The sequence below is a fragment of the Echinops telfairi genome, unplaced genomic scaffold (assembly GCF_000313985.2).
Source record: "Echinops telfairi isolate 266 unplaced genomic scaffold, ASM31398v2 ScPeMD7_2;HRSCAF=8, whole genome shotgun sequence".
In the NCBI taxonomy this organism is placed as follows: Eukaryota; Metazoa; Chordata; class Mammalia; order Afrosoricida; family Tenrecidae; genus Echinops; species Echinops telfairi.
In genome coordinates, this window is record NW_022103898.1 from 49,606,461 (window position 1) to 49,622,754 (window position 16,294).

Sequence of the window (16,294 nt, forward strand, 5' to 3'; positions counted from 1 at the left end):
AAAATTAAAACCTCCAACTCACATTACAGAGCTAGGTCACAGAAATGTGTATTCCCTGCCGTTCCCGCAGATGACCACGACCAGCTAGGTTTGAGAATTATATACCTGTATTGACTTGATAAGAATTTGGCGGTCCAACTGCACCTCTGTTTTTGCATATTGAAACATTTATATAGAACACTCAATTAATATCAAGCAGAAAAATGACATCAAAACCCCGGACCATTGGAATTTTTGTGAGCCCAGACCAAAGCACTTTTGTATTTACAGGTAAAATGTTCAGTGGCTTTCAAACACTGAAGAATGAAAACTTAAGATCCATTAACTGAAGCAGGGTTTGGGATGTTTTCTTAGATAAATCTAGTCTATGTGATTTACTTCATTAAATTTGTAATTATAATTATAATTGTAATTATAATTTGATATCAACAGGCAAGGCAGATTCTTGAAAGGGAATACAATAACCTCTTGGCCCTGGGAACTGAACGGCGGTTGGATGAAGTAAGTTTTTAACTATCATTCACAACGCATCTTAGAGAGTATGTCGAACATAATGGAACTTCCTGGCTTTTAAGGGAGGATACTCAGAAAAATAACAGAATGCTTGCTCTGTGTTAGAATCTAGGGTGCCTTTTTCCCAGTATTGTTCTTCAATATCAACATAAAGTTATATTAGTCATTTGATTTTGAAAGTAACTTAAGTTATAGAGATATGTGTATATATATGTATGTAATATCATTTCAGCGATGAAACACTAGAGCATTTCAAAAAAAGACTTCTCAAAATCAGCTCTAACAATAAAATAATGTTGGAAAAATATAAAAGTGTTAAAAATGTGAAATGATAAAACTGATACTTTCAGCTTTTAAAAGAAGTAGTGTACTTAACAAATACCAGCATGTGACGGGGTACCTCCATTAAAAAAAAACAGATTTTTTTAAGCTATGCATTTAAGTTTTTTTACAAAACAAACTTATTACCTTCAAAGTACTCTCCATTACACTTGATACACTTGTCATATTGGCAATTCCATTCTTGGAAACATTTTTCAAACTCATCTGTTTGGATGGCTGATATCGCTTCCCTCGTTTTTTTCTTCACCTCTTTCATGTATTCAAATCACTGTTCTTTCATGTCCCTCTTCAGTCAGGGAAACAAAAAGAAGTCAAATGGAGGGAGGTCAGGTGAGTAAGGTATGTGGAACAAGAGAGGCATGCTGTGTTTTCCAAAACCTGGCGCACTGAGATGGCTGCGTGAGCAGGTGTATTGTTGTGGTGGCAAAACAAGTCCCCCGTCTACCACAAGTCAGGCCTTTTTGTCGCACACTGTTAAGCAATCTTTTCTAAACCTCTAAATAAAAGGCTTGATTAACAGTCTGACCAGGTGGCATGAGCTCCAAATGCACTCTCCCTCTCAGATTAAAAAACAACAACAACATCATCTTGATCTTTGACTTCACTTGTCAAGCTTTTTTTGAGTGAGGAGACAATGGCATCTTCCACTGGTTTGACTGATGATTGCTTTTGAGTCATAAGAATAGCACCATGTCTCCTTACCCATAATGGCCTTGGGGAAAAATGTCTGGGTCACTTCAGAGCTGTTCTTTCAAAGCACAGCATGTTTCCACCTGATGCTCTTTTTCCTGGTCACTCAGAACCCAAGGCACAAATTTCGAAGTGATCATTCTCATTCCCAAATCTTCCATTCAAATTCTCTGAACCAAGCTCCATGATAGCCCAGATAGCTTCCCCATCTCTTCCATGGTCAGTTGCCGGTCTTCAGACACAAGTGCACAGATTTTATCAGCACTTTCATTAATTCAGGAAGTTGATGGACGTCCAAATGAGGTTTGTCATCAATCGACATTTCATCTTTTTGAACTGAGAAAACTGCTTGTACACCCGAGTTTTTCCTATATCACTGTTCTTGTAAGCTGTGTTCAACATCACAGCAGTTTCTGCGGCATTTTGATGAGGAAATAAAACTTCACAGCCATATGCTAGTCTCTTAAATCGGCCACCACAAAAAAACAAGGTTCCAACAAAACTCCTTTTACAAAAAAATTCACTGTGACCAGAGAGAATTTTCCAAGCCAATGCCACTAGGTGCACTAACTCAGAGCAAGTTGCTGGATGATCATCTAGTGGTAAAAATTCATCCTAGGGAAGCTTTGCCCAGGGGCACTATTTTTCCAGGTATTTTTGGTACCCCCTCAGATATTTAAAGGGAGGGTTTTTTTAATATTAAAATGAAAAGCTACTTTCAACAAACAGTAAGCTTTTTTGTTATTTTAGATAATCACATTTTTTTCTTAAAATCTAGTGAATAACATTCTAACAGAATAGTATTTGGAAACTACATTGAGCTTAAGAATCATATATATAATAGATTCATGTTGAGCCCTTTCAAGACTGAATTATTTTCTGCTTTGAAATGTTTTTGTTGAAACCATTTTTTTCTAAAATGGAAAGCATTTTGACTAAAACACAAAAATTATTTTTAAGATAATAAAGATTCATATCAAATTAGTGGGACACATATGTGGGTCTCTGATACTAGAGTTCATGGGATAAAATTAATTTCTTCAGATTAAAACAGCTATACAGGTCCCAATCAGATGTCAGAATGAATCAAACATGGGGTAACAAATTTCCACTAAACCACAAAGGGGGAGATTTTAAGTGGATATTACATGTTCGATGGACCACAAATTGGTCAAATGTGTGAAAAATAATAAACAAGTAAGTCGCTTAATAAGATGGACTCATACAGTGAGCATTAGTCAATTTTGTGTATTCAAAATCCTCTTGCAAATCCTTCTGGATTTTTTAGTGGTCTTTCTGGAAGACATGAGAAGGGAACATGAGTATGACATAGGGAATACAGAAATTCATATTCTGCATTGCCAAGTGCAATCATTCTTGGTTATAGATATGGATTAACTGAAATACTTTATAAATAACCCAGCACTTCCTAAGATTATTCCATTCACAAAATCAGGAAAAAATCCTATTATATAACACCCAAACTGTGGAATATGCTGAGATCATAGATTAGGTCTGAATTCCTGACATAAGATATATTCCTAAAACATGTTACTGCTGCCTTATCAGAATCATTACTAATGTATTCTACAGTCAGTTCACATTTAGCCACCTTTCAGCATTTGTAAGCAGCTTAGCAATCTTTTTAATCCTTAATCATTATTGTTAATTCAAGAATCATCTCAAAAAGTCACACATGCTTTGAATGGTATGATATATATATGAATCATATGCAAATAAAATTGCTTTTTTAAACAAAAACAGCAAGAGGAAAACAAAGTCATGCACGCATTTAAATATATTATTATTATGACTTGAAAATTGGACACTGGATTTTCATTCAAGGTACTAAAGATAAGTTGTCTTCCTACATTCTAAAATCCCCGATAGCCCTGCTGGAGTAATTCTGGTGGAGACACTAGTTAAGGTGGAGTATAGTTTTGTATTGCCTCCCAATAGTATGGAAGGCCAGATAGGTCTTTTGGGTCAATAAAACGCTATGGGACTGTTTGCTTTTAAAAACGTGCTCGGTTTTGTTCTTGTTTTGAAAGAACATAGATAATTTTAATCATCCAAACCTTTTCAACTCTTTTACCCTAAGCTTGTTGTTTGTTTTGTTTTGCTTCAGGATGAATACAATTAGCCAGACTTGCCAAACACTAGAATGGGCTAGCTGTGGGGCTTTGCTGATCACATTCAGATCCCCCCTTCTGAAATAAATTGAGAAGTTGTGTGCTCCAATGAGCTTTAAACACAAGTAAAAGGATGTCTTTCTCATGAAAAATGTTAGCCCAGTGATCTTGTTGCCATTAGGAACTATTAACTCTCTAAAGTTAACTTCATTGAAAGTTAAAAGTAGAGGTCAATGTTCATGATTGAAACTGTTAACTTATTTTTTAGTCCATGTTTAGCATGTGATAGGAGTTTCAATGTAGTGTTTGAAAAAAGTTTTTTAAAAAAAGAAAAATCATGTTTATGCTACAAGTTTTCCAAGAATTAAGAAGTAAGAGAATGCTGTCTCTCTTCTAAAACTACAACTTTTGGAAGTCTATTCTTGCCAAGTGCTGTCAAGTCATATTCACGTATAGACATATTATGCACAACAGAACAAAACGCTGCCTGGTCTTGAGCCATCATCACAAGTGTTGCTAAGTTTGAGCCGATTGTTGTGACCCTGGTATCAATACACCTTGTTGACAGTCTTCCTTTTTTGTTGTTGACCCTCCGCTTTATCTGGCATGGCGTCCTCCAGAGATTAGTTTCTCCTAAACACATGCCCACATTGCTTGAGAAGAAGTTTCTCCATCTTTGCTTGCAGGGAAGATTCTATTTCTTCCAAGACAGATTTGTTCATTCTTCTGGAGTCCATATTATGTTTTAATATTTGAAGCCAAAATTAAAACACAAATTCAAATTAAAAAATTCTTCCTGGTTGTTCTTATTCATTATCCAGCTTTTATATGTAAATGAGATGAATGAAAACATCATGACTTGGATCAGGTGCAGTTTAATCTTCAAACTGACTTAAACCTATTTATTAACACTTTAAAAAATAGCTTTGCCAGTAGAAATGTCGATTGCAATAAATAAATCATTCATATCAGTGAATTGACACACAGTTGTAAAAGCTAGAAGCAGGCAAATATGAATCCAGGCAAGTTCCAAGACGATAGGTCATATTTTAAGCTGGGGGTGTCTCCGGACTAGAGTTGTTTCTGGGGTGGCAGAATCCAAGATTAGCAGGAAGATCACACATTGGTGGCTGCAGAAGGGGGTGATTCCAGGCAGAAGGTCAGGCTTGTAACTAGAGAGGCCAGGGAATACAAGGTCATCAGGTCAGATGACAGGCTGCTTACTGATGGCTCCCAGGACTGGTAAGTAATATAGCAGGTTGTTGACTCAAGTTCAAAGAACTGAAGGTTGACAAGCTAGATGCAGGCTCCAGACCCAGCAAAAGGAAAATAGGTTTACCACAGAATCTCCTTATATAGGAATCTCCTTATATTTATATAAACCTTCAAGACTTCTTTTGAATTGCATCAGGGCTGTGACTCAAGTAAGGGGGTTGAATCCCACCCTAATGCGACAACTGATTGTTTTCTCATAGCAGATCCCAGTATGGCGGTGATAGCATTGTGTTAGTGCCCATGAAGGGGGCGTGCTAGACCTTGACTTCCTGATCACTGAGAATCCTGCCCAGCCAAGTTGGCGTCAAAACTAACTATCACAGGTGGAATATACTCAAGTTAATATTTGGGGCTTGTTTAAATTTCTTCACCTTTAGCTTGAACTTACACACAAGCAGTTGGAAGTCTATTCCACAGCTGCCCCATCATTATTTTGATTAAGTATATTGAGCTTCTCCATTATCTTATTTCACAGATGCTAACCTTGTGTGTTCTATCCTGTGAGGTTCACATGTATAGACTGCTTCTTATATAGATTCTCCACATAGATCTTCCACCATTTATATGGCTGAAAAATGATATTTGCAATTAATAAGTAACTGCCCTTGCAAATTTCTATAGTGTAATCTGTCATTTCTATCAACAAGGTCTTATTTTACAAATGTAAAACCTAATCCGTCATCTTCAAACTTCTTATTACTATTACCAGTAGTTATCAACACATCTTAATTGCATCATTGATCAACTCCAGACTGCAGAAGTTGGTAAAGTTTTATGATTTCTTTTTATTTGACATTAGCTGTTGTTGTGTAAAGTTGAATAATATTAATATTAACTGATCTTCCTTACAGAGAAGTAGACATTATCTATCACTGATAGTGTTATATTTCGGGATAGATTTTTTAAATTTGACAATTAATATAACATTCCTCTTTGGGCTATTATCCCTGAAACTGTAAAAAGTGTGATTTCTTATTCAAAATGACCAATAGCAGTTCATTTCAGCTTCTTAGCGTAGGATTTTGATCTTCATGCTTTATTCCTGCTAATTTCATTTTTTCTTAGATTTATACTTTTTACATTCTACGTTCTGATTATTATCATTGATATTTGCAGCTGTTTCTTCCTATTTTGAGTTATGCACATAGGCAAATAAAAATCCTGAAAACTTTACTCCATCCATGTCTTGAGATCAGCTCTACAAGAACCAGGCAGCTCTTCCTCAGTTGGGTTTGAAGTGCCTTCTGTCCTGAAGGGCTCATCTTCGGCCACGATATGAGTATCAGACAATCTTCCTCTGCGATTCATAAGGCTTTCCTGGCCAAATTTTTCAGATGTAGACCATTATATCCCTCTTCCCGGTTTAGTCTGGAAGCTCCACTTTAATTGCCTATCTTGGATGATCCTGCTAGTATTTGAAATAAATGCTGGTGGCATGACTTTCACAGCAACAGGCAAACTACTAGAGTATGACAAACTGACAGATGGGTGCTCGTTTAGGACAGCTATTGAGAAGGGGTTGAGAAGAGGAGTGGCAGAAAAAACCCTATGGATTGATAATAAATATACTCATAGAATAGTATATATAGGTAATTATATAAGAATCATTGTTTTTCACATATGAACATTGAATAAAATTTAAATTAATAGCCTATGAAGAATACTCCCCTATATCACAATGATAATCTGGATAAGAAATAGCCTAGTAATCTTGGTGATGGGGTTTCAACATCATGAAAAAAAATCATTATCGTGAATTTCATTTTTCCATGACCTTTTTGCTGTGGTCTCTTACACCAAAATGTAATCAATGGAGCTAGTATGGCCAACAGATGCACACCTAATGAGCTGTTGTTTCAGGGAATGGACAGACTTTTCAGAAATGAGAAACTTAAGTATAAAATGGGAAGCTCTGTTTGGTATCATTAATACATTTTTAAGAATTAAGCTCAAATATTAACAGTAGTTGCTATATACTATCTTACAAATAGAAAAGTAAAGAATAGCAAATGGCACTCAGTAAATTACATATTGCTGTTTCCCAATGTATAGAAAATAGTTGTGTACTTTGGGCTTGTGCGTATCTACATGCAGAAAAGAAATAGTATCAATAACAATAAAACAGCATCCGAGGTACTTCATGCATTCTGTGGCACCGCAAAGGACAAAGTGTTTATGGAACAGTGTTCAGGTTTTATCACAAAATGCTGCACAAGCTTTTCCACAAATTAAATTGATTCTAGATCTGGTAAAATCTAACAAATGACAAATGTAGAGTTTTCCCACTGATTCTAAGTTTCAATATCCCATGGGAACCAGACTGCCTCATGTATAGATTTTCCACATGGATCATTTGTGCGCTTAAAAGCAAACTTCATGAATCATCAGTATTAAAGTGTGTGACTCCACAGTATAGTCAATTAGACATGTCATGTCATATTATTAAATCAATTAGAATAAAATATCACAAAAGATCTCAGCATGCTTTGGAGGAACACTGCCATCTTATTTTAGATTTCTGATGACGTCTCCCTAATGGATGGCAGGCTTTAGATGAGACTAACGGTAAAAGTCTTTTTAATGCCCCATTTCAGAGTCTTCAGAAGTTCTCATTTGTGAGTGTCGTGCTTTATGAATATAACAATATTATCCAAGTTCTCCACACACTATATTTAAACACAAGTAAAAGGCATTTTATACATTTCATTGCAAAACACCCTACTTAGTTTCCTACACATGATATGCATGTTATAGACTAAAATATATAGTATGTAAAATATATGTGTATGTGGTATGTGTGTTTGCAATTGACAGACTAAATGTAAGCTTTGTAGATTACATGTTTCTATGCACACATTTTGTTACACCTGAATAAGTTCACTTTTTAAATTTTATTTCATCCAACGATACATTTGTACTTGCAGAGTGATGACAAGAATTTCCGACGTGGGTCCACCTGGAGAAGGCAGTTTCCTCCCCGTGAAGTACATGGGATCAGCATGATGCCTGGCTCCTCAGAAACATTACCAGCTGGATTCAGGTTAACCACAACATCTGGGCAGTCGAGGAAAATGACAACGGATGGTATGGAACTTTTGTACTTTGTTTTTCTGCGTTGGTTTGCTGAGCTTGACATTTGCTTTGCTTTTATCAAAAGAGACTCCTCTGTGAAGTGCTAATGCATGACTTCATAGCACTGGTTCACATGCAAGCATGTATGGCATCCTAACGAAAAGAAGTATGAATAATGTCCTCACCCAGGAGGAACAATTACATGTATATGACTTGCGTTTCTTCACTCTTCTATTGCCAAAGTAAATAATTTAAAGTTTGCATTTGGACTACAGACTCTTGGTCAATGGAAATTAATTCCACATCATCCTACATCTTTGAATATTGCAAGTTGTCTATTTTGGAATATTCACACATCTGACCAGAGGAAACCTGAAGGTCTAGTGCAGCGGTTCTCAACCTGTGGATCGTGACCACTCTGAGAGTCGAATGATCCTTTCACAGGGGTTACCCAATTCATAACAGTAGCAAAATTACAGTTATGAAGTAGCAACAGATATAATATTATGGTTGGGGGTCACACAACATGAGGAACTGTATGAAAGGGCCGCAGCATCAGGAGGGCTGAGAACCACTGCTCTAGTGGGTGATGTGCTGGACTGCTAACGAAGCAGTTAGTAATTCAAAACTGTCAAGTGTCCGGAGAGAAAGCTGAAGCTCTCTACTCGCGTAGAGAGCACTGTCTTGGAACCCCACAAAGGCCGTTCTATATAGGGTCACTATGCTTCGGAACTGACTGGAAGGCAGTGAGTGTGTAAATGTTGTATTTTGGAGTTAGACCCTTAACTAAACAAGCACATCCATGAGATGAGAATGAAAGAAACACATCAGTGATTTCTTAGGTAGTATTTGCCTTGGTGGACAATTGTCTTATGTTATATATTTCCCAAAGAACAAACAACCATCAGAATGAGAGTACATTTTGAAATGATCGTCAGAGTTATTTCTGCTTAAGAGGCACCAAGGAAACACACACACACATGCACACACACATGCTCTTTATTAAAATAATCAGTCATGATTTCTTCAAAGCCATAGCTATATGGCCATTAAAATTAGTTCCAACATAAAAGTTGATCCTAAATCTGAATTTTGTATAACTCGTTAATATTGTGAAACATGTTTAGTACAAATTTAACAGGATTAAAAAGATGTCAGCACATTTTAAACCTGGAGGAAAAAGGATACCATATTGAGTCATCTAAAAGCATCTTTGTTTAAACGTGTGGCTCGCTGGGGAGCTGCTCTTGGTATCCATTCATTCAAGGAGGTTCCTTAGCAATTGAAAAGCTCAGTTAAATTGAATTGGTACACGCTTTCATTCATAGCGTGGTCTAGAACAGGAATGTCAGTGGCATATATTTAAGAGAAAGAAAGTCTATTAGCAGATCCTGGGACCCTTTTTGCCGGGGAAATAAATCTTTCTCATCTGAAATTTTGTGCTCAATCATCCGAGTCCCGCTAAAGCCCTTTTCTCCGTTTGCAGTTGCTTCATCAAGGCTGCAGAGGTTAGACAACTCCACAGTTCGCACATACTCATGTTGACAAGCCACTCAAAGGAGGCAGCACTGACCTGCTGTGAGTAGTTTCCCTTGACTGCCAAAAAGCAAACCAGCAACAAAAACAACCCCCCTGGAACTTACCTAGACTAGAAAATAAACACGGTGGTCGCCTTTGCTGTGGCCTCGCAGTTCAGCGGTGAGCTACCTAAGCCCTTTGTATTAGGGGAAGGAATCTTTGTGTTGAAACAATCAAGGGTTTCCATCACCTTCTGTCTGCTATGGTTTAATTCTCTGCTGCAGGCCTGTCATTATGCTATTCCACATCACCGGGTTGGTTGTACACTGCCTTCTACTACTTGATTGTATTTTATAGTGGTTCACATAGCGTTTTACTGATGAGAGTTTGACACGAAATAATCTATTTTTCAGTGAATTTTTTGTAGGGGGATTGAAGTAAGCAGATAGTCATTTAAGCAAGTTCAAAAAGTAATACGTAGCAGATTGGAAAGTTTTTGGAGATGGTTTCATATGGAGCAGGGGTCCCTGGTATTGTGATGTATTGCCCTTTGGGCTGCTAACTATATAGGAGTTCGAAAATGCTGTACCTTTTGCATGCCTTCAAAACCAACATGAATTTTAAGTATCTGTGGTTCTTAATATTGTGGTGAATTGCTTTGGATGGCCCTTCTAGCTATAGTCCTTGTTGACTCCCACCAAGTGACTGAATAGGACTATGTGAGATGCTTGTGGCCAACCACGAGGCTTAGATAACTTGCTAATGATGTAGGTAAGGTAGATAGAGCCCTAAAAGGGAATTGTCAGTTTTACCATCCTACTAGGCTTAACATGAACCATCCCACAGGCAGAAAGGGAGACATTATGGTCATCAAAAAGATATCAAGCAAAATAGCATTACTTTAAAATTCTGGGTCATGGACCCACATAAAACCTCACTGTATAACACTATGATACAGGACACTCATGTTCAGAAAAATATCAATTGATTGAAGTTAATTCCAATCCATATAAGCAGTTTTAATAAAACCATGGTTTCCCAGATTTGTAAATGTGCAAATGCTCACAGAAGTTTTCTTTTGGATAATAACAACAACCTATGCTTTGCCAAAATATTCTACCATCTTCAATGAATCAATGTTTCCAAACAGACTATTTAGAGCAATATTTAGAACCAATATGCATAGGGGAATAGGCAATAGAGCATTGTGGACAGAGGGACAGAGCACTGTGTGCTCTTTATTCATTGCCTTGAGCTAAAGGTGGAACACAAGTTACTATTGGTCTTTCGGACCTAGTATGAGGGTTGGTTTGCTACCAGATTTGGGTCATGACTTTAAAACCAAAAACACACAACCATTTAGATGATAGCAGATTTAATTTCAGAATGCCAGTCTCAGATTCAAATGTCTAATTATGGTATACAATTTGTCATCGAATTGGCACTATCTAAAATAGTTATTAGTTTGGCTGAATATGAGACTTTCCAAAATACTGCTTATGACAGTTTCTACGCAGAACAGGATAATTTTCCTTGTACTTTGCATTTAACTAATTTACAAATGACAACTTACTAAGTTCAGCAGTGTTTGCTTATTAATTCTTGACTGATGGGTAGAATTACTCTTGAACTATGTGTAATTTGTATTTTGTGCATGACATTCTAGTTCATATTTCTTAGCTTCACCATTAAAATATTTATTTATAATAAGTAAACTTAAGGACAACCAACTTCACTTGTGATGAAAAAATTGTATTTTTTTTCTTATTCAAGTAATCCAGGGCATATTATTTACTAAGTTGTTTTTGTTTGTTTGGCTGTTTTGGTAGGAATAGTAATTATGAGATTTTTCCTAGTGATATTAGGACTAGAAAGGATCAATGATAGCATATCTCAGATGGAGATCCTTTAATGTATGTGACTTAGTTACTAAAACACAATTGGTCAAGAGATCTAAAGTATATGAACTAGAATATAAATCTACTCCACAGAAGAGGTCAAATTCACCAATATATTAATTGGCATGCTGTAGATTTACAAAAGGCAGGCTGGCACTCTGTGAGTACTTTTATGTATACATTTGCGATACTTTCCACAAAACTGAGTGACTACTTATTTCAAACTCCTGTGCAAATACTTGGGGAAGAGTAAACACAGATACTGGTCAGTCCTGCTCCTATTTCGTTGTGATAGCACGATGGGAGAAGCATAGCTTTGTCGAGGGATTTTTGTTCTGTTTTATTTCTGATCTAGGGCTTTTCAATGAACTGACCATGTCGATTATGTATTTCAGATGTCGTCTTTTCGGTCTACTCTACCTAAAGTGCACTGCCATCAAAAAGACAAGCAGCAAAAGTTGCATGAAGACTGAGCTCTAAGGAAGTATCAAAAAGTAATTGATCATCATGCTGAAAATGTAATTTGGGGAACAGCCAGATACTGAGTTTGGTTAGTTTACTGCAATTGTTATAAAATACTTAAGTCACTTGAAAATAAGCGTCATCCACATCATAAATTCTGTACAACCGATGCTTTTATGAGATGGAGCGACTTGTTTTTCCATGTTTTCCTGTAATATATTAGGCATTTATGTATGACTGTGTATGGATTTCTTTTTAAATGTGTAAGTCTTATGTAAATGGATATAAATATGATTTTTAAAAAATAAAATATATGGTTCATGGAGTCTCGAGTGCAAAGATTTGACGATTCTACGTATGTTTGTATTTGACCATTTCTCCATTTTTACAGTTTTTGAATTGTTAACAGTCAAATCAGTACATTTCCTTGAAGCAGGATCCATGCTTGCAGGATCCATGTTTCTCCTTCAAGTCTGTCAATACTCAAAGCTGAACACCTGCCTCTGATCATGTATCAAAGAATGATTTAACCTGGAACTGGAGCCAAAAAAAAATGGACCTTTCAAGGCAATCAGGGATGTCCTTCACCTTCAGATAAGCACTGTGATGGCTCAATCTCCTTTTCAATATAAAGCAAAGCCAAACTGTTTATAAGAGTCAAAAGCAATTGTTAAAAAAAAAAAAAAAGTTTTTAAAGTTAAACATTATCTTCTCTTGTCACCTGTGGACCAAGAAAAAAAATTCTTTACCTAAGAACCATATGTTCCTTCTAATATTTAATACTCTGACCTGCCAGCCAGTACTGGACAGTGAATGTCAACCACTGTATTTCTGAGGTTCATTTCCTACTGGAAAAAATTACCACCTCAGAAGCCCTCCCCTGTTGTTAATGTAACAGGGCATTCGCCAGACTCATGTCTAATGTAATCAGCTTTTAGCCAAGATGGCCTTGTTGCGACTTCCCTGAAGTCAGTTTTATCAGAGGTACTAAATAAAAGACAGAATGATTAACATATATAGTGTATAAAAGTACGGAAGAGTAAGCTCTTCCCTGTGGTTTTATTTGGTGGTGTTACTATTGTTTATTCTTTGTTTACATGGGGAATTTCAAAGTAAAATTTAATAATACCATTTATCTAACTGCTGATTTTCTGCTGCTTGATCTGATTAAGCGCAAAAGCTGTCATAGTTGTTTCATTTTTGTGTGTTTTCATTTTGCTATGTTTGCACGTACATTACATTTGTTTTTATGTCTTTTTCTTTGACAGATTTAGTTGAAAGTTAATGGTGACAGATCCCCTCTCCATTGTCAATAAAAAAAATACTGGCAATTCTCTGTCTGAAGCTTCGTTTTGTAGTCACCTAATGTTTAATAACTTAAACCAAAATGAAAACGGGTTTTTTAGTGAGTCTTGATGTAATATTTATTTTCTGAAGTAAATCTACCACAAGAGGGAGTACTAAACTTGGTTTTGGAGGTGATTTAGAATTTTCTAAAGAAGTTGAGCAGAAATAACGGGAAACGAACTTTCTAAACTCATGTGAAACCAATCTAGAGCTATTACATTATGGTAACATAAACTAGGTATTTATGCAATTTTATACATGGACTCAATCACTAATATTAGTTTCTCCTTCTTGAGGACATAATGAAATAAGAAACATTAAATATCTAGAATACTTAAAATTTTTTAAATATATTTAAAAACTCACTGCCCTGGAGTCAAGGCTGACTCATGGCAACCCTATAGCCAGAGCAGAATTGCTCCTGTGGGTGTCTGAGACTGACTCTTTCGCAGAGTAGAAAGCCTCATCTTGCTCTGTAGGAGCGGCTAGTGATTTCGAAGGGCTGTTAACCTTGAGGTCCAAGGCGTATCCCACTATAGATCTTAATATAAAGAGGATATGAAGGGTCCAACTATTCTATTAAAAAATTTTAGTAGTCTTTAATTTACAATTTCTGCTAGATTATAAAATCCATGTAATGGATTAACACCAGGGACTCAACGTTATTCCTTTTATCCATCTATCAACATTCAGTCTCTTACATTTATAATGATCAGATGACTTCTAAATACATTATTTTGTAACCAAAGCTGAGTTTTAATCTGTAATTAAATAGATTTAATTCACATATAATTTTTATGAGCAGACTCACTCAGTTTGGGAAATTGCATTAGATTTTAGCTTATATTCTCAATTTTCTATTACCTTACAATAATCTTCTATGAAAGTAAATAAGATGTCTCATACAGGATTAGGGTGTTTTTTTTAACAAATTTAAGATGGAATTTAATAAGATTATTATATACATGTCAATTATCTTTGCTATCAGTACTAAAATAGAATGGTCTCTATTTTTCTTACCAAATGCCAAGCAAACTGATAAGTTTAGCAAACTTGAGTGTATATGGTTTGCCCTTTTTCTCCCATGGAAGAATACATATTTTCTATGACTCTGATGAAGAGACAAGGCATAGCTGCTTTTCCAGCCTCATGCAGTTTTCCAAGCCCACTGTACTAGGACATATCTCAAGTCTGTTTGTTCAAGTGGCCGGCCCTTCAGATATGCTTCTGCAGGAAAATGAGCGTCCTACCGGATCAGATCTCCAACAAGAGGATTAAAGAGAACCATTCCATACTTCTTGGTTCTGAGTTCACAACTTGCAAACAAATCATGAGCTACATTCAGCAAAAGAAATTGTTGTTTCAAGTTAACCGAATCTTCCATACAAAAGAAAAATGATAAGGTAATATATTTTAAATGCTAAGCCAATTTGCTAAGATTCTATTTGTAATTGTGGATAACATTGCTTTGTATAAAAGAACAATCATGAAAACCAACAGATTTAAATTATAAACAGAACATCTATCTCTTTTTTTTAGTTCAAGGTAATAAATAATATCTATATGAATATTTGTATTCAGGTGTACAAATCAAGAAATCAATTAAACAAACAGGGATTTATTCTGAGAAGCCATTTATTTTGAACAAGTCCAAAGTGAATATTTTCAGAACATTTTTATACATATTGTAAACTACTTTTAATAAACCTGGCGGTGCTGCAGTTAAGCACTGAGCTACAAACTGATAGGACAGGAGTTCAAATGTATCAGCTTCAGGCTCGGGAACTGCTGTAGTCTGCTTCTGCCCAGATAACAGCATGGAATCCCCAGTGAGCATTTCTGTGTGGCCCTATAAGCTTGCTGTGAGTGGAGTCAACTTGATCGCAGTGGGTCTAGTATTTTTGTTTGTTTATTTGAGGGCAATGGGGAAAATGAGTACATAAGCTATTGTCTATTAGCTCTTAAATGTTTGTAACATGCCCAGACTATGGCATTAGAACAGCTACTCTTGACAGTAATGCCCAGATGGACTGAAGACTCAGGAGGGCCTTGTGAACCATCAAGGATTTGATTGGGTATGTTTTGTTTTGTTTTTATTTTTGGGGGGGGGGTACTTTTGTTGTTGTTATTGTTTAATTGGTGTTTTTGGTAGTCGCTATCATATTCAATCATAAACAGACCAAAATATGTAATTCGTTATGTCTAAAGAGACTCGAAGGATTTAACGTGGTGGCTCAGGGGTTAACGTGCTAGCAAAGAGCTTGCAGTTCAAATCCACAAGCCGTTTCATGGAAGAAAGATGTGGGAGTCTGATTCTGTCAATCTGTGTAGCGTGAGAAATCTCCTGGGGAGCTTCTTTGTCGTGTAGGGTCACCATGAGCCTGACCGACATAATGGCTGTGGGCTTGGGACTTGTTGATAGCCTGAGGGATGCAAGGAATTGGGGACTGGCTACTAACCTGAAGAGCAGCAGTACCAGCCCTTCCAGTGGCTCCACAGAGAAGAAGCTGAAGATCGGCTTCTATAAAACTCACAGTCAACAACCCCTGTGGAGAGCTCCTACTTCATACCACACAGAATTGCCATTCGTTGAGGACCAACACTACAGGAGGTAACATCAACTCAGTTTCAGGGAACATCACCAGAGTTTATTGACAAAGAATCATTTCCAGATATTAAAAAAATATATGCTGGAAAGTTTTTATAGAAATAGGCTACGGAAAGAGAAGTTTGGATAACAGGGTATTTTGGTTTGTTTGTTTAGTGAATTACTATTTTAAAATGAGAAATGTCTTGATTTTTTTGCTTCTGTTAAAAAAGAGTGGTTCTTTCCACAAAGGACTTGTCCTCTAGTCTTCCCAGAGATATTTGGCTTAGACAAGAGAGAGGCCACTGAACTATCTGGAGCTCTTCAATTCTCCAGGAAACCCCAGTTTGCTTCGAAGATCTGGGGCCCATTGGCATTGTATTATCAGCCTGCTCACTGAAAATGGGCCAGTCTGTAGCAGAATGTTAAAACTATTTACACTTTCCCTTAAGAATTTC

General features: G+C 36.4%; 1 protein-coding gene across 7 annotated transcripts in view; it reads left to right on the forward strand.

The window, feature by feature from the left end:
• Window positions 1-13,234, forward strand: part of PPFIA2 (PTPRF interacting protein alpha 2) — a 503,998-nt gene extending 490,764 nt beyond the window's left edge. For 6 of the 7 annotated variants that reach the window (XM_045289840.1, XM_045289844.1, XM_045289847.1 and 3 more), the window contains 4 exons: window positions 433-501; window positions 7,877-8,036; window positions 9,511-9,602; window positions 11,836-13,234. In XM_045289840.1, the coding sequence (XP_045145775.1) occupies window positions 433-501; window positions 7,877-8,036; window positions 9,511-9,569 (288 nt within the window). In that variant the 3' untranslated portion in view covers window positions 9,570-9,602; window positions 11,836-13,234. The remainder of the gene's footprint in view (window positions 1-432; window positions 502-7,876; window positions 8,037-9,510; window positions 9,603-11,835) is intronic. The other variant, XM_045289865.1, reaches the window with a different exon arrangement.
• Window positions 13,235-16,294: the final 3,060 nt, after the last annotated feature.